Source organism: Pseudochaenichthys georgianus, chromosome 8, assembly GCF_902827115.2.
Source record: "Pseudochaenichthys georgianus chromosome 8, fPseGeo1.2, whole genome shotgun sequence".
Classification (NCBI taxonomy): Eukaryota; Metazoa; Chordata; class Actinopteri; order Perciformes; family Channichthyidae; genus Pseudochaenichthys; species Pseudochaenichthys georgianus.
The window spans coordinates 12129132-12149261 of NC_047510.2; the positions used below are offsets into that span (position 1 = coordinate 12129132).

Consider the following 20130-nt stretch of genomic DNA (forward strand, 5'->3'; position numbering starts at 1 on the left):
TAACAGAAAATAAAATGGCAACATCAGGGCTTAGGAGCAGTGGTCGCGTTAACCGAATACCCCCCGTCAGCGCGAGTGAGTGATACATTGTGCACTCGACGGGTAATAATGGATTATGACGGAAATGTTACAATCCTGTCCGTCAAAATGACTGACAACGAAAAAGTCTAAAGCCACCACTGCTTGGCAGAAAGAAACTATGTCATATTTGGGCCCATTTTCGCTACAATGAGGCGGAGAAAAAAAGCGAATGCATTGTTTTATCAGAAGGGAAGCAATGTGGCCATAACACAGCTGGTAAAAACACCACAAACCTGACAAGATACTCTCTGCAAAGCTGCATTCTTAATCATTCAACCTGTGTTTTTCATCAAATAAGGACAAGATAATCTTATTTATATACTAAAATGACAAATTATTGGTTTTGGCTAGACTAGTTTGACTGAAATGTTCTATATAATCTGATGACTAAAAAAGACTCAACAGTTTTCATTGACAAAAAGTAGACTAAAATGCTTAGACTTTTAGTCGACTAAATCTTGACTAAAATGTTTACTGTTTTAGTCGACTAAAATAAGACTAAAATGCTCAGACTTTTATTCGACTAAATCTTGACTAAAATGTTTACTGTTTTAGTCGACTAAAATAAGACTAAAATGCTCAGACTTTTAGTCGACTAAAACTTGACTAAATAAAAACAGGATGAAGGTGACTAAATATGACTAAAACTAAAAAGGAAATTTAACACAGGACTAAAACTAAATAAAAAAATAGCTGACGAAATTAACACTAGTCTACACGTATACATGTCTCATTATGGTATCGGATTTCAAACTGCATTCCTGGCCTAGTCCGTGGGCCCCCGCCCACAGGGAACAATGTCTCGTCTCACGTTGCATCTACATATAATGGGCTGCATTCTCCTGCACGCAGGTATCTAAATCCCAGGCCCTCGCTCAAATGTGTTCGTGTAAAATGTATACCCTGCGACGTCAGGTGTGGACTGGGGGTCCTCGTAGACTTCGGTCTCGTGGCTTCGGGCCACCGTACACTTCGGTATCGTGGACGTTGGACCACCGTACACTTCGGTGTCAGTTACAAAACAAGATCCCTGCTCCGGCAGGACGTTCGACCTTCGGGCGGCGTAGTCAAGCCCTGCTAGCCAGGCAGGCGACCCTCAGGTCGTTTTCAGATAAGACCGGCACTGATTTCGGCAGTCAGAGTCTCAGCATGACCCGTAAGCTCCGGCAGTGATTCCGGCCCACTGCCGCATACATATGTTAATCTATTATATCACCACAGTCACCCCACAAGGTAGGAAACTCAGTTCATCTCAGTATTTCATACTTCACTAGTTTTGGGGATTTCATCGGAGCGGTGCTTTCCCTCCTGAATGATTATCCTGCAAACCGGGGCCTAATCGCCAAACACCATTCCATTATCCTTTTTGTATTATCATGGCAATCATTTCATTCATATGACGTGTAAACAATAAATATGTATTCCTTACATCACGTCTCTCCAGTTTGAAATGAAAGCTTTAGCGCAAGTTCAATAAGGAAGACCTAACATGAGTCACTTACACGTCACTCTATTGCTCCCTTCCCCCTCATTAAATACGAGGGCGTCACCCCTCAGCAGCCAATTGCTGCACAGGCTAAATTCCTTAAATACCTGCTCTTCCTCCCTGTCAGTTGTCATTTCAGGTGACTACACGCAACCCGCCTCCACCCCTCTCGCCTCCCGTCTCCTCCAGGACAAAGCTAAACTTCCTTCTTCAGACCGGTCCCACCTACTTATCACCACTACCACCACCATCAATCAATCAATCAATCAATCAATCAATCAATCATCAATCAATCAATCAATATTCATATAGCCCAATATCACAAATGTTACATTTGTCTCAGTGGTCTTCACAGTGTGTACAGAATATCAGTATGACAATACGACACCCTCTGTCCTTAGACCCTCACATCGTACAAGGAAAAACTTCCGAAGAAAACCCAGTTTAAAGGGAAAAATGGGAGAAACCTCAGGGAGAGCAACAGAGGAGGGATCCCTCTCACAGGACGGACAGACATGCAATAGATGCCGTGTGTAAATTGAAAAGATAATACATTTGCTACATAGGTAGTCCAAATGTTTGGAAATGCATGTGTGTATAATACATGCATTATACACCACCAGTGTCTAGACCCCGGGGATTTCATCAGATCGGTTCTTCCCCTCCTGAATGATTTTCCTGCAAACCGGGGCCTAATCGACAAACACCATTCCATTCTCCTTTTGTATTATCATTTCATTCATATGACGTGTAAACAATAAATATGTATTCCTTACATCACGTCTCTCCGGTTTGAACTATAATAAGTAAAACATATTCAAAACAAGTCAAAGAGGAAGAGCCTGAGTTGCTTTCAGAGGTGATTATAATGTACAATGGATTAGAGAGATCTTAAACACAAGTAGAGACACTTTCAAAGTTTAGGACTTCAGAGAAACTACATTTTTCTTTCGTGATAGCTTTCGGCTACAGTTTTTAATAAAAAGTGATAATTCTCCTATCACTGTTCGCAATTCTCAAATCCTTAGCAAATGTTCTTATAATAGTATATACAGTTATTGTTACAATGTTTGGGTACAAATATCTTCAAATTAAGAAGTGATGCATCCAGTTAAAGCCTTCAAGCACGAAGCAAAATAAACACGAGGTCATGCCCTTTCAGGTGACATGAAGTTAAAACCCAAGCGCTTTGACCACCAGGAAAACTCTACATAAATCCATGTATTATTACATCCCTGGTGCTGCCTGTAATTCTCCTTCGATACATCTTTGTGACAATTGAATGATGATGTTGAATGATTGCTCCAAATGTGTGCAATTATATATATATATCAGAAATATGTGTAAGCAACTGAAAAACACTGTAGTTTATGAGGAGCGTTTTCATTGATTGGTCTGTGCTGAGCTGATTGCCCTCGCTCTCCGCTCCAACATCTCTGAACTTTTACACAATCATTTTGTTCCGTAGCCAATTGCACCGTAATTTACTTGAAATGTGTTTATGTTGTCTTTCATTGTAGAACAGGGCGCAATTAGTAAGATCCCAAGCCCATGAAATGGCTAATGGCTGCTATAGATAGATTTTAGAGACTTATACAACCCATTTTTTTAAACTCATAAGGAGTGTTTTCATTGATTGGTCTGTGCTGTGCATGCTGAGACGATTTCCCTCCCTCTTTGCTCAACCAGCTTTCAGCTTTTACATAATAATTTAGTTCTAGCCAATAGCACCGTCATTTACTTGAAATGTGTTAATGTTGTCTTTCGTTGTAGAAAAGGGCGGAATTATCAAGATCCCAAGCCCATTACATGTCACTTGTTAGACGCTTTTATCCAAAGCGGCTTACATACTCAATACTGTGGGCAATCTCCACAGGCGCAATTCGGGGTGAAGTGTCTTGCCAAGGGACACAACGACATGCTAACTGCAGTGGGGTTTGAACCTGTGACCCCCTGCCCACACGCCAAATTCGGAAATGGTAAATTATGGCTGAATATATTTTAGAGGCAGGAACCACACATTTCTAACCCCTGCCGCCCACTTGCCCCCTCCGCTGCTGTGCAGATCAGGATTAAACACTTGGTTTGCAGAGGAGACCAGAGGCATTGAAAGATGCACTCGACACTCCAGACTCCACAGTAGACACGTGTGACAATGTGTGAGAGGAATTACAACACGCTTTCAGAAAAATCATTTTATTCACATACTGATGAATAACACATGCTACTGGTGCAGCTTCTTATCTCTCATGGATTGCTGCAGTGTCTCTCTGCACTGAAAACACTGAAACATTGACTTAAATGTAACATGTCAGCAAACTTCACATCGCTGTAGTCCTAAGCAATAATATTAAGTTTAAATGAAAAGTATTAGGTTCAACTTAATATTATTGCTTTCAACTAACCTATTACAGTTATGTGAAATGAAAGTCAACGTTTCAGTTTTTTCACTTGTAAAACTGACCAAAAAGAGGTCATCCAGCACATGTCTGCATTGTGTATAACCGTATTGTTATTGTGTAACCCTATCCTAAGGGAGTGCATGTACGTAGACACGTTGTGCCTCTCCACCTCTGTTCCTTACCTCTTACTTGCTACCTCTTTCCCTCACCCTATCCTAAGGGAGTGCATGTACGTAGACACGTTGTGCCTCTCCACCTCTGTTCCTTACCTCTTACTTGCTACCTCTTTCCCTCACCCTATCCTAAGGGAGTGCATGTACGTAGACACGTTAGTTTAGCTGCTATAGGCTTAGACTGTCGGGGGACACCTTACTTCTTCCTTCTGTCTGTCTGTACCTGTGTACTCTCATGTTCCGAATAACCCAGCTTCCCCCAAATTTCTTTTTGGTGTCCATCTACGCCGGGATCCTGAGTCGTGGCTGATCCTGTTGCGGTGGTCGTGTGTCCTGGATCCTCTTTCCTGAGTTCTGGATTTGAATCCTGGACTTCGAGTCGTGGCTGAACCTATCACTGTGGTCCTGCCTGACTCTCATCATACTACTTCCCTGATGGATCCCACAAGATTGTTGACATCGTCATGGATTCATCTTCTTATTACAGACACATGCATTTCCTAACATTCGGTCTATATGCTGTAAAATGCATTATCTCTTCGATTTACACACGGCATCTATTGCACGTCTGTCCGTCCTGGGAGAGGGATCCCTCCTCTGTTGCTCTCCCTGAGGTTTCTCCCATTTTTCCCTTTAAAACTGTGGGGTTTCTCTGGAAGTTTTTCCTTGTACGATGTGAGGGTCTAAGGTCAGAGGGTGTCGTATTGTCATACTGATATTTTGTACAAACTGTGAACATTTGTGATGTTGGGCTATATAAATAAACATTTATTGATTGATTGTGCAATATTTTATACATTATCACAGGTTGTGGACCATGTTCCTCTTTTGTTGGCCCTGCAGTGACAACAGAAAGTATAGACGTTTGAAAATGCTTATATAGGGCTAATTTAGTGTGCTTCTCTGACACGCTTAGTTTATTCATTAGTGCCTTCCTTTATATGCTGCTCTCACCTCTCTCTGCTCTCGGGGGATTTGTGCTCTGCCCAGCTTTTATAATCAATCCAGCAGCAAACAGCGGCTAAAAGTATATATAGCAGAAGGCAGGGAGAAGAAAATTAATATTTCCTGTCCTTCTGAACAATACAGACAATTGTCCTGTATTTTCATACACAGTAAATATACTTTGTGATTCTACACTACCTTTACTACCATAAATAAACCCAACTCGAACAAAAAAAACTAAATTATTTATTTTTTTGTGCATTGTTGGAGGGAGCCTGGGATATAAGATTTCTACTGCTTACAATTGTTCTTCTTCTTCCCTGTTTATTTATTATATTAAAACATTTTTTTCTTAAAAATTCATTGAGCAAAATGGGTCTATTGTTTGGTAAGTTCATGTGCTTATTGTGTGCATTTTCGCATTATTTTTGGTTTATATCTCTAAATCATACCATCTTTTTATTAATCCGCTTTTGTTGCCATTTGTTTTTCTCTTTGAGCAAATGGGAAGTACATTTCCCATTCCTCAGACATATGTATTCTTTTTTCAATATCTGGATTTGATGCAGTCTTGAGTGTATAAAATAATACCTATAATAATAAACATAATAAATACAATGTGCATATTATGAATTGAATAAAGCCATCAGTACATTTCACAGCTGAAAATATCTTTATTTTATCATTTAAATGTGTATTACATTTTGCTTTTGATAAATATATATTACTGAGTAAAATCTAGGGTGTTAAAAAATATGTAAACATGCACTGTAAGATGCAACAGGCAAAATCACAGAAAACTAACTCAAGGAAAATAGGTCAGTGCAAAAGAGGATGATTTTCTCGGAAATTAGACCCTCAGAAGAAAATTGCATCTGAACAGAAAATAACAAGAAGACAAGAGGTTTTTATTTTCACTGCTCTGAGGTAGGACACAAGCGTCCAGGAAAACACACAGAGAGAAAAACACATGATCATCTCACAGCTTTTATATTCACAAAATACAAACCTTTTCAAACACAAAACTGTTACATGTTAAAGTACACTCATTGATAAACATGTTCATTTAAATATACTTTACACAAGAGAAACATGCCATGAATACAATCATTGTAAAATACAAGTACATTTTTATAGTAGGGTCCAAAAACTATTCTGCTGAGGTTAATTACTTATCAAATATTTAATATTTTTACTAAAAGTATTCAACACCTGATTTTTGAACTTCTTGTATACATCCCAATAAGATGTGTTTTAAATGCTGAGATTGAAGTATAACTGAATATCTTGTTTGCACGCAATTAACATATATAATTCAAATATACCAGTAACATCTTATACAGGACAGCATCTGCATGCACGATTGAACAAAAACCAAATAACATCAGCTCCAGTTAGACAAAATACATCTTGATAAAAGACTAGCACTTTCAAAACTAGTCAAAGTCAGACTTTAGATCTTTCAGAAGATTACAGTTGCAGCTGAGCTTATGTGAGGAAAAGATCACATAAGAGATAACACGTGTACACTTTACATCAGTGGGGGAGAAGCACCACTTTGCAGAGGAATACTATTCCTTCACACTTGACAATGTTTACATCCAAAAGTATTCAGAATATGACAATATCCCAAATTTGATGCGGTTCCTTGTGGGTGTTTCGATTAAAGCCTTATTCCAATCGAGCATTTTCCGATCAAGTCGGATATCCCAATAATATTCACATTTAAGACCCTTTTTGTAGATGTATACATACAGTGGATTTGAAATACGCGCCTCACTTAGGGTATTGTATTGTACTTTTGTAGGCCGACCCCAAAGTTAGCAACGCAAAGGGAACCCTTGACAAACAGTGGGATTTTACGGTTGGATTTCGGAATACTGCAGAAAAACAGCTCTGTGTCAAACACGAGTTTATGATAATTATCAAATTTTTTCAGTAGGATAATCTCCACATATTTATAATTTGTAATTTATGAAATGTAAATACGATTGCCAGAAGTAAAAAGCTAACTGTAGGTCTACCGCATTATGGTCACCTGGCTGCACATCACCACTGCTAAGCTAAAGGCGCTTTTGTGTCGGCGTGATGACATTTTGTAGTCTTTTTCAGTGTCTGCAAGACACTAAGAAGATTTGAACATTCACGAGTCGAGTATTTACTGACATATTTTATGTCTGAGAACAACATTTAAAACATATTTTCAGATTGACCCTATGTCAAGCTTCTAACCACAAACACATTTAAAAAAAACTTTGACTTTTTTGACTTTGACTTTTTTGTACCGGAAGTGGTACAATGCTATTTCCAGGTTAGGACTCTGGAACTTAAGGACATGCAACAGCAGATGCATGCTTAAAGTAACTAGAGCCCCAATTTCTGCCAACATTAGGAGAATGATTCATAGTTATGAACATTTAGAAAGACTTTAATGGCATTAGGTTTTTGGAAATGCGGAAAAAAAGCTGACCATTTGAAGAAGTTGATTGCAGGGATGACAGATGTGTTGTGCGGGTAATATTAGGGATTCTATAACACATAGGTGTGAGCAAGCTCTCTGATTGGTCAATAGGCATGTTTGATTCCACGATCAAACAACGATCAAATAGAACGTGCCTAATCACAAAGTATCCAGTGGCCTAAACACGCCACTAGCCTACCAAAACTACTTCCATGAGCCTACATCATGTGGTTTCCATAGCGACGTTTAGCGACACACAGCCGTTACACTGTTATACATTGTCTCTCGTTGGAAATCGGTAGCTGTCCGTTAGCGGACATAACAACGAGTCATCGCTTCGCAGCTACTGGGCTCCATCTCTAGACAACAGAAAGATGTGGAGCAACGCACTTTTTGCCGGTCCGGGACACGCCATGAAACGGCCACTGGAGGAAAGCTCTTCCTATAACGCAGTCCTACCCGTGAACACCATGGCACCACCTGCAAAAAAGTTTGGCATGGAGTTCATGGAGAGCTGTTTCAAGAATTGCACTTTTAATGGCAGCATGAACATCCACCTTCATTCTGAACCCAAAATGTTTCTGCACCATGGACAGCCTGATTTGATTTGTTCCGCTAATCCCACACAGTGATTACTCAGATATTTAAATAGCTTAATTCAAGAATTGTTTTCAATAAATTGATTAATAATATATTATTTACCATAATTATTATATCAATAACTGTAAGCGGGGTAGCAGGAGTGTTCGATTGATCGGCTATCGTTACCATGGGAACTACTTTCTAGGAACTACTTTCTGACAGAGATTAACTCAAGCAGAAAGCCTAGGTTTGGGAGCAAATTAGCCCACATTACGAAATTATTTTACGATATTGTTGATTACAATGATAGTTTGTGTTATAGAATCGCAATCATACACTTGAGGCCGTTCTTGAACGTCATTATTGGTACGACAGTACAGGCGTACTGTCGAAGTAAGAAAAAGGTCATTTTCAGAATAAGGGTCAAAACCTGAATATTTTGTGCATGTAAACGTAGTCAATGACCTTGAACTTGCATCCAACCCTGTTTACGTCAAACCAAAAGTAAATGGTGCTGGCTAACATTAATTTTCCTTCACAGTCGCCAACCTTTGAACATCTTTGGGACCATTTGAAAAGGTGAAACATAACTGTAACCTTATGAGACACATTCTGCGCTGCTCTTAAAAGTGCTGGAAAAATGAAGATTCTCATACTGACAGAAACACCCAGCAGCAGGCCATGGTTAAGGCAGTAGGAAATACTGAGAAGTTTCCACTTTTAATAAATACTTTTCTGAGTTTGTATCTGCTCTAGAGGGACATGCTATAGTGGTAAGTACACAAGATGGTGAAAGAAGCAGATTTTTGGTAACACTTAAAGGGGACATTTCATGCTCACAGAGGTTTAACATGTATTAAAATGCCTTTATGTTAAACTAACATGTAAAAAACAGCAAAAGTAGTGCTCAAGCAATGGGTGTGTAGATACATTCTAATGTGACACAGGAAGGGGAGCCTATTCTGAATGGTTTGTGAGCCCCCAAAATACTGACTGGGTTGTCCTATTTCACAGTTTGTGGGTTAGTAGGCACTGCAGATCACCACATTGTCACTGAAAAAGTCACAATATGTCCCCTTTAAGAATAATACAATATGTTCTTTTAATCTCTTCTTCTGTTTGCTACCAGAACTGAGAATGTCGTGATGAGAAGCTAGCACTTTTTCTCGAGAATATCAGCTGTGATGTCTTTCACATAAGGCAATCTGTATTCAGCCCGTCAGGAAAGCTGAATCACTTGTCAAGTCTGTCGCTGAAAGGGCAGATTCAGTGTTACCGTGGCTTCTCTGGGCTCTGGGAGAGGCCTGTTTATCATTTCACATTCATTCTGTCGCACGTGCTCCTCGTTCATCTGCGACACCTCCGTGGAGCCGGCTTCAAACCCGGGCACGGTGTTGGCGACGTGAACCACGTGGACCTTGTTTCTGCCTTTTTTACTGAGGATACAGCTGAACACTTTCTTAAAGCCTTTGCGAAAGTGCTTGGACACCAGAGCGTACACGATGGGGTTGACACAGGAGTTAGCGTAGGCCATGCAGTGGGAGAGGATCCTGAAGGCGTACGTGGTCTGGTTGAAAGGGAAGTCTCCGTACAGGTAGCACAGGATCACCACGTGGTACGGCAGCCAGCAGATGCAGAAAAGCACCGTGACGATGATGATCATTTTTGTGACTTTGCGTTTGGCCCTCTTGGATTCCGACATGCCGTCCAGCGGGTCCACGGCCGTCCACAGGTACTTGATGGTCCGAGTGTACGAGAGACTCACGATGAGCACGGGAATGACGTAGCCGACCAGGAACGTGCACGTGTCCAGCAACTTCCTGTTCTGCTCCTCCCAGCCAGGGATGCACACAGTGCTGTTGGCGTAATCGATCAGGTCGTAGTAGCTCAGATACGGACCCGCGAAGACCAGAGAAAGACCCCAGATGATCACCATGGCAACCACTGCGTTACACGGGGTCCGCAGCTCTCTGGAGCGCAGCGGGTAACGAATGGCCAGATACCTACAAAGAGGTACAAAATATACATTGAAGTGGGATCCAAAGCACATGAAGCTGATAATTAGCGGACATGCTGAGCCAGTGGGAAAACTATAGGCTGAAAGGGTCTCATGCGTTTTTAATTAGAGACTCGTATCAAATCAGCAGGTGCCCATTTTTCTGTAATGCCTCAATAAAACTAAAATCTCAGAAGAAGTAATTAGGTGTTCTGGGGGGAAAACATCTTTGTTGATTTATGAGATATGTTTTTGTTCTGTTTTGTTTCATCTTGGGCCATGCAGTGGGAGTCATTAGACCAATTTAAAACTCATAGTGCAACCCAATAAAATGTGCTTTCATGCATTGTGATTAATTTGGAGATTTTTCTTGGTGTCCACTCCAAATCTAAAGTAAATGTACAGTACATTAGGGCTTGTTTTAGAGTTTCACCTTGCATGTTATGACTTAAATCTTCCTCCACACTCAGTGTTACGAGCCCTCTCGCTCACACTGAGGCTTTTGAGTTAGATAATGATCATTCAGCCGTTTGGGAAATATGCGATACTGGCTGTTACAGTATATCCACAGAAAGGTCTAATCTGATTGCACAGACATCCCTTGGTATAGCCATGACAAAAGCACAAACCATGCGTTGTGCTGTGTCTAGATGTACTATCATGAAGAAAGAGCCTGATGTTTTCCTGGCAGAGAAGTCTTTCAATAGTCTGTCACCACACTGATTGGGAACGTTTTTGACTCATCGTCACCTGATATGTTACTCTGTGAACTTGTACAACTGTATTTGCCATATTCAACACAGGTTATATTTTGGATGCTTTATTTCTAAGAGTCAGATCACCTGAAAATAAATCTCCTCCTCCATGTGCTTTTGCAGGACACTTCAGCCATAGCTCTCCAGAATAAGAGGCAACAACCTCTCTGGTCTCTGAAAAGCTCACTGAAATGGGGCCAAGCACTCCACGTCTAACATGAAAGGACCAAAGCAGATGAACCTACTTGTCCCTAATGAGGTCCACAACTGCGGGTACATTTATCTGGAAGCTTGGATGAAATTGACAGATTAATGAGAAAACATGAGCAAATGATCTGTCTGTTAATGTCTGACAAGATGCAGACTGGGAATGTGTTGAACAAGATTCTGAATCACCACTTTTTCGGTGAAATGGAATTTCAAAGTATTCCCCTTTAAAAACTGCAGGCATATAGACATGAACTTCAGGATATTATGCATAACTCACAAATGGACTATCTTTTCTTTCTATCTTCCCGCTTCAACTAATTTAGTTTACTTCTACCTTGTCTGTATCAATTGTCTGAAGAGGCACTAATTTGCCATTATTGGGCAAAAAAGCCATAATAACCTTTCAGCATATTGTAATTCAAGTGGTACCCCTGGCCTGGGTATGTCGCTCAACTCGAAGCCAAATTATAAGCGACATTTTCTCTGCATCTCTGAAACACTTCACCGAAGTCTGCCTCTTACTTTGGGTTGCTTTGCATTGGTTGGGAGTTTTTGCCCGAGCTGTACGTAGCAACTCTTCCTGGGTGATATTTCCCTTGTTGAATCAGAATTTCACCGTCTGAAAGGATGTGCATGCGCTGCCTTTTTTGAACGGTCAATAAAAAAGCCTCCCTTTCTAAAAATGACCTGTGATCAGCTAGATTTTTCCTTTTACATGTCTTTCCTAAAGGCTGCAAACAGAGTCAAGAGGAGGTGCAGAACTCTAGTTTTAAAAAAAAGAAGAAATGTTGAGGGTATTATGCAATGTTGCCTTATGATGCAAAACAAATATTGCTTACACTTTAAACAAAGAGTAAACAATTATCTCTGAAGATGATTTTTAAATTGTAAGCATTTTTGCACAAATATAACTCATTATATCCTGTTATCTCTGGCTGTTTTACTGTTACCTTACATAATTTAGTTTTAGTGCAAATAAACCCCCTGATTAGTTAAAAAACAACAGCAATGTTTTTAATATTTTATTGAATCATTTTCGCATGGGAACTGGCATAAAATCACAGTAATCGTTTGATCTTGCCTGCAGGCTCACTGCAGCAGCAAATAGCTTCCATTAAAAGACTGAGTGTGTCTGAATGTGTGTGTGTGTGTGTGTGTGTGTGTGTGTGTGTGTGTGTGTGTGTGTGTGTGTGTGTGTGTGTGTGTGTGTGTGTGTGTGTGTGTGTGTGTGTGTGTGTGTGTGTGTGTGTGTGTGTGTGTGTGCTGCTGTTCACTGATTTAATTCCTGCTGAGGTTACCTGGTGAAAAGTGTACCTGCTGCTGCCTTTGAACTTTTTACACGGAAATAACGGAAATCAATTCACATCTCGACTAAGATGTCCTTGCTTTTTTCCGGACTGGGTCTAGCTAGCATCCTGAAAAATCCATCGCATCCTCAAACACAGCCAGTGTGAGCAGAGGGCAGCTGCACACTGACTCTGTCCATATTGACTGAGCTGACAATGTTTTCCAACAACTATAATGAGGGCTTAGCATTTACTCTGCGAGGGATATAGTTTTCAGGAAGGATAATGCATGATTCTCTCATAAGATGGCTAATTCAGGACGGCAGAAAGCTTACACACCTTCCGGCGCAGACTGAAAACTCATCTCTTTCGACTCCACCTCGAGCGATAGAATGACTAACAAAGAACTGCTAACAGAGCACTTATATACTAATAAAGGACTGGCTTATCTAAAGCCAGTTGAGTAGCACTTGAAACGATTGGCTCTTTGAAACCTGATGTACTTATATGATTCTGTTTTCTTCAAGGTTGTGTCTTCCTGGTCGAATGTACTTATTGTAAGTCGCTTTGGATAAAAGCGTCAGCTAAATGCAATGTAATGTAATGTAATGTAATTACAGATGCAGCACCTCTGTAAGGTCTTATGGGTCTCTGAATTGTCCTACTTCCGGGGTCTTGCTGTTCTCAATGTTCCTGAGGTTGTTTTTCATCTTCAGATGAGACAAATAAAATGTGTGAAGTATAGTCATAGCATGAATAAACAGAGTGGGGACTTGAATAAAAGCTTCCTTGCAGATTGTCTTCATTATTGGGAACTCGAGGGGAAAGAGGTGAGGCAGGTCATGGTAATCTCATGTATGAAGCTATGGTATGAAGTAATGAATAAGTAAAGATGAGCCCTTCTTGTTACAAATTGAAAGTTTAGTGGGTGCTTCTGCTGAGTATAACCTTGGCTGAGCTGATAATCTGTCTTTCAGATGCTGTAGCAGGCTCTGTTTTAAAGCTATAGTGAAGTTACTGGAATCATATGAAACCAAAAAACCTACATAATCCATAGGTACCATGCAATGCTAGCTATAAATAATAGATAGATAACGCTCTACAGTTAAGCTAGATTCTGAAGGCGAAAAATTATTTACAGGGGTACTTTGACCTGTCACTTCATATGTGAATGAGAAAAGGTGCTATCCACAAGGCTCCATTTTAAAGTCATGCATATGCTAATCCCTTTCAGTTTTGGCAAAACTCTGCAGTTTTTTGCATACAGTACAAATGTGTTTAGCCTATTCTATCTTGTTGAATATATTTCTGCATGCTGGGTTCCCTATACATTTTTAGATGAATTCAGTATAACTGGCCAAGCAGGAGCCTTGTGCATTTAATCATTACATTACATAGCATTTAACTGGGTTTTATCCAAAGCAACTTACAATAAGTGCAATAAACCATAAAGATTCAAACTAAGAACAACAACAACAACTACAGTGCTGACATATTTACCTTCAACAAGCAATATCGTTGTAAGTGCTGGTGCATAAATAAAACTCTTAAGTGATCTTAATTTGTTTTCATCTTATTCTTTGGTAGTGATGCTAGTTTCCATAGTAGCCATTTAATTGCAGTGAGGCCATTTATTGCAAACTGACTGCACTATAGCCTAAAGTTAAAAGCTCTAGGATAATCAAAAACTACAGAGTGAGTAATTTAAGATGATTCAGATTCATGATGAAGGACTTCCCTAGATATACTGACAATAAGGGTGTTTCTGAGCAGTTTCCAGAACAAGAATGCTCGTCAAAACATACAATTCTAACAGAAATCTCATCCTTTAAAAGGTTTTTGACACCAAATCACAGCATGAGTTATTCTCTGGTGTTCATGAGATATTATCTGGCGTTCCACTAGGTCCACTAGGTCTTGGTGTTTAAATGTGGTATTTTGGAGAAATCTTTTAAAAAAAATTCTAGAGAGGCGAAACGTTGATAAATATAGCAATATGTCTGTGTAACAAATGACATGAAACCCAAAATTGCTGCAAATATATATAAGACCTGTTAGAGAATAATTCTGTCTTTACTTCGAGTTATTTAACCTTTCTGCCTGTTGACATTTATCACCAACCCTGAGTCTGTTATCTCCCGTAAGGAATGTGCTAATGCAGTCATATGGTGTTGTTCCCAGTTTTATGACCGGTCAACTCTCGGTCACAGAGCCAAAGAGTATCTCCAGATGTTGGCGATATCTCCAGTGTTCCTAGGTGTTTACGCACCATCCCCCAATATGTAGATTAACTCTCTGTAAATTAGTTAAAAGGTCTATCGAGAGAGAGGCTGGTCAGATTTGACATGGCAACCCACCAGTGCAGTTGTGATGTGAATTTCTCCGACTGATACTTGTAATAAACTATCAGTGTTTGACATCAAAGCTCCAACTCTCCTCGTGTCTCTCTGAGTCCTGACTCTCCATTGCTGCAGAAGTTTCCCTTACAAGACCGTATAGAGCATGAGCATGGTCATCATACTACGTTTATAATATAAGCCCTTGTGTACTTTTTACAATTTATCTTAATTAATGTGTTAATTAATTTCTATTTCTGATGAATGACTAGAACACAGTGCGGAGCTGTTGCAGATTTTAATTAATTTCAATGAGAATATGTAGGTACAGTTTTGCTTCCAAAGAGGCTGTTTAAATAGATGCATCTCTGCACAGCCTATGTAAAACATCATGAGTCAGGCATTAGCTGACAGTTACTTAAGTTATAATTTTTTAACCTTATTATTGTAAAGTGCCGTCCATCAACATGTACAACAGCTTTGGCACTGCATTTAGCATAGATGTTTTCACTCCTTCAAATCGATAAAATGCGCACTTGAATTTTTAAATAATTAATGAATCCGTTCTCTTTCACTTTTATGTGGAGGACAACGCATAACCCTGAAAGCTTTACATATGGCTGAATGAAAGGCAATATTAATTAGAGTTAATTAAAGGGAAGATAAATTAGTTACGGGTATGCATGAATTAGTGAATTTCAGATTCAGATTCAGATTCAGAATTTAGACCTTTAATGGTTGCTATAATGATATGTTCACAGATTTTACCTTGTAACAGCTGATACTTGCCTCTCAATGTGCATTTCTGAGACGTTACAAGCAAAGGAAAATGGAGATACCAAAGTGAGTACAAACTACAGTTCACTATGATAATTGAATAAGAGTTGCAATTTATCAAGTGAAAATGTCAAAACAATTAGTTGATTAATTATAAAAATGATTGACTGATAGATTAATCATCAAACATAATTATTCATGTAGTTGCAACAAACAGGAAGCAAAGGGCACCATGGGAAATGAACCAGGAACAACATGTGATTATAATAGTTATCTAAAAGACATTCTAAAAGCAATGATGGTTTCAAATGGCACACATGAGCTTATAGTTAGATCACCATTATCTTTAAAAAGTAATTTGTTGTTACAACAATTAAATATCTTCTCTTCTGAGGATAATAACTGTAACATACCTGTCAACAGAGACAGCAGCGAGTGTGAAGCTGCTGGCGTACATGGTGAGGTTGATGAAGAAGTGCACCACTTTGCACATGAAGGATCCGAACACCCAGCCCTCCAGAGAGTAGATGGTGGCTTGAAAAGGAACACAGAAGATGATGAAGAAGAAGTCGGCCACGCTCAGGTTGAGTATGAACAGATTGGTTGTGTTGTATCCCAGCTGCCCGCTCCGCAGCAGCACAGCCAGCACCAGACTGTTGCCGATGGTGCCCAGCAGGAAGATGAGGGAGAAGACCACCGACACGATCACGCTGGTGGGATTCAGCTGGTAGCTGTCAGAGACATTAGTCTGCCCTGCTTGCCTGCTGAAATCCTCAAAGTCAGACATGTTGCAAGTCTGAAAAAGGAAAAGAGACAGAAAAAATATAACCACGTCTTTTTGATTGTTTTTGTATGTCTCCTTGGAGATGTTAAAACACATCAACTAAGAATACTGCTGTGCAATTACATTTGCTACATTTCTCTTAGGGATGCAATGTGTAACATATGGGCATCATTATATTTTTCCAAAAATAATCTTAACACTATCAACTGAATATGGAGAGGTTACAGTGTTGGTGTTGTGTCAAAGATGTCTTTGTTGTGTTGCTGAAATATCTAACAATTGCCCCAGTCCAGAGAACAAAAAATGAAGCTTCCTAGGGGCCTCAGTCAATAACACATCAATCTTTTTTTTCTTTCATGGTTTTTACTTTAGTAAATAGTTGGAAATACGAAGTAAGCAACTTGACTCTACTCATCCTCCCAGCCATCCGAGGCTGACCGACCGGGAGTATATGTTACATGTTTTCCCCACGAGACAGACACGTTCAGTTGGCAGTTGCTAACCGCTAACTTTAGTGGTTAGCAACTAGCATATGGCAGTTCAACCCAGTCTCACGGCATTTCGTGTTATAGTCACGACATTTAATCTATTGATTCGTGTTCACCAACACGATTTTCCCCTTTTTTCGTGTCACACAGAACGGTTTTAAAAGCAATGTATTTCTATTGGTAGTATGTTTCGTGCCTGCACCACGTCTTTTTTTCCGGTCGGGTCTTGGAAGACCGGAAGCTGTGTGGTTCATAAAAACATTTTCTTACTCGGATATCAAAAAGCCCGATATTATAGAATTAAACAGATACATAAAAACAAGGATAATTGTGTGTTATTTTTGAGTAAATAACAGTGTGTTATTTAGAAAATAATAACAAATTAGAAGGAAAGAAAGATTTAAAAAATACATATTTTGTCAGGGTGCTTGGAAAAGGTAGGACCCTAATGCAGAATTTTAACAAAAAGCGAGCTTTATTAAATAATAAAAGCTGTGTCAAAAGGCAGTATCCAAAATATCCCAAAACAAATGAGCAGCACAAGGAACATGGACCGTGGAATAACATGGAGGGAAAACAATGGACCGACATGGAACACAGGGGAAGACTAGACTAAATACACAGAAGGGTAATCACAGGACAAGACACAGCTGGGCAGGGGAGGGAGAAACACAAGGGCAACAGGTGAACACAATGAGACAATCAGACACACCAGGGAAACTAATGACAGGGAGGAGGACCAGACAAAACACAAGGAGGAAGACAAAACACTGAATGAACAGACTTAGTTGTTTTGAGTTTGTTTTTGCAACATTAAAAATGATACTAAAAAAGATGACGAGCCTGCATGCACCATAAGATGATTTTATCCAATTAATCCCCAGTGTAGTCATGTCCTGTGTATTAATTAGAAAGGAATGAGAGGTGGTTTTTAATTGCCATGGTGACGTGCTATCCAGGGAATATGTCCTTGTTTAATTACAAGTATGGTTGCAATGCAACCATACTTGTAGCCTCGTTTTTAGTCTTACGCATCCGACCTGGAAAACTTTGCAGCCAATCTTATTTGTTACAGTGTATCGTGCACCAGGTCCTTATTCAGAATTCTTATCAGAATTCTCTGAGTTTTTATCAACTTTGGTTCTTAAAACAGACAAAGTAATTATCGTAGGTGACTTTAATATTCATGTTGACGATGATAAAAATAGCCTTACTGTTGCATTTAACTCTATATTAGATTCTGTTGGTTTCTGTCAGAGTGTAAATAAACCAACCCACTGTTATAATCACACTCTCGACCTTGTTCTGACTTATGGTATTGAAATTGAGCAACTATTAGTCGAACCGCATAATCCTGCTTTATCCGACCATTTCTTAGTAACTTTTGAAGTACTGTTACTAGACTACAAAGCATTAGTCAAAAGCTCTTGCAGCAGAAACCTATCTGTTAGTGCTATAGCCACATTTAAGGAAGAGATTCAACCAATACTTAACTCGATAGCATGTCTGCATGTAGGGGAGGAAACTTATACAAAATGTACACCACCCCAAATTGATCATGTTGTTGATAGTGCTATAGATGCGCTGCGAATAAAATTAGATTCTGTTGCTCCTTTGAAAAAGAAGAAAATAAAACAACATAGATTAGCTCCATGGCATAATGCCGAAACCCGCAAAATAAAGCAAAAGTCTAGACAACTTGAAAGGATATGGCGTTCCACTAAACTTGAAGAATCTCGTTTAATTTGGCATATTACTCTCAATGAATATAAGAAAGCACTGCGTAAAGCGAGAGCAGCCTACTACTCTTCATTAATAGATGAGAATAAGAATAATGCAAGATTTCTTTTCAGCACTGTAGCCAGGCTGACAGAGAGCCACAGCTCGATTGAGCCTTCTATTCCCTTAGCACTCAGTAGTAATGATTTTATGTGCTTTTTTAACGATAAAATTGTTACTCTTAGAAACAAAATTAATGACCTCTTGCCTTCGACCAGTATAGTGTTATCAACAGCTCCCGGAATCGTAAGTTCTAATATTACACTAGATAGTAAACTAGAATGCTTTTCAGCCATTAACCTTGAACAATTACATTCAATGATTCTCTCTTCTAAACCATCAACGTGTATGTTAGACCCAATTCCAACTAAGCTGTTGAAGGAAGTTTTTCCATTAATTAGCACTTCTTTATTAAATATTATGAATATGTCTTTATTATCAGGCTATGTTCCACAATCATTCAAAGTAGCAGTGATAAAACCGCTTCTTAAAAAGCACAACCTCGATCCAGAGGTTTTAGCCAACTATAGACCTATTTCTAATCTTCCGTTCCTCTCAACAATTCTTGAGAAAGCGGTCGCAAAACAGTTGTGTGATTACTTAAAAAACAATGATTTATTTGAAGATTTTCAGTCTGGCTTTAGAACACATCATAGCACAGAGACAGCTCTGGTTAAAGTCACAAATGATATTCTAATAGCCTCAGACAAGGGACTTGTCTCTATTCTTGTTTTGCTCGATCTTAGTGCTGCATTTGATACTATCGACCATGATATCCTATTGCAAAGACTAGAGCACTTAGTTGGCATACAGGGAACTGCTTTAGGCTGGTTTAGGTCCTATCTATCTGAACGCTCTCAGTTTGTACGTGTTAACGATGAATCTTCCACGCAAACCAAAGTTAGCCATGGAGTGCCACAGGGCTCAGTGCTCGGACCTATTTTGTTCACATTATATATGCTTCCGTTAGGCAATATTATAAGGAATCATTCTGTAAACTTTCATTGTTATGCGGATGATACTCAACTATATTTATCAATCAAGCCTGATGAAATTAATCATCTAAATAAAATTCAAGACTGCCTTAAGGACTTAAAAACGTGGATGACCTTAAACTTTTTGATGTTAAACACGACCAAAACTGAAGTTATTGTACTTGGCCCGAAGAATCTACGAAACAAATTATCTAAAGACATACTAACTATGGATGGCATTAATTTGGCCTCCAGTGAGACTGTAAGGAATCTTGGTGTTATATTTGATCAGGATTTATCCTTTAACGCCCACATAAAATCAATTTCAAGGACCGCCTACTTCCATCTACGTAACATTGCAAAAATCAGGCATATCTTGCCTCAAAACGATGCAGAGAAACTAGTCCATGCATTTGTTACTTCTAGGCTGGATTATTGTAACTCTTTATTATCAGGGAGTACCAAGAAGTCAATCAAGTCGCTTCAGCTGATTCAAAATGCTGCGGCTCGTGTACTAACCAGAGTTAGGAAAAGGGACCACATTACTCCTGTTCTGGCTGCCTTACACTGGCTCCCTATAGAACACAGGATAGAATTTAAAATTCTTCTTCTCAC

General features: G+C 39.4%; 1 protein-coding gene across 1 annotated transcript in view; it reads right to left on the bottom strand.

Annotated features, from left to right (window-relative positions):
• Window positions 1–5984: 5984 nt before the first annotated feature.
• galr2b (galanin receptor 2b) overlaps window positions 5985–20130 on the bottom strand; it is a 40176-nt gene continuing 26030 nt past the window's right edge. Inside the window, exons 2-3 of the mRNA XM_034089813.2 lie at window positions 15904–16286; window positions 5985–10133 (exon numbers count right to left, since the gene is read on the bottom strand). Coding sequence (XP_033945704.1) covers window positions 9371–10133; window positions 15904–16277 — 1137 coding nt within the window. The 5' untranslated portion in view covers window positions 16278–16286 and the 3' untranslated portion in view covers window positions 5985–9370. The remainder of the gene's footprint in view (window positions 10134–15903; window positions 16287–20130) is intronic.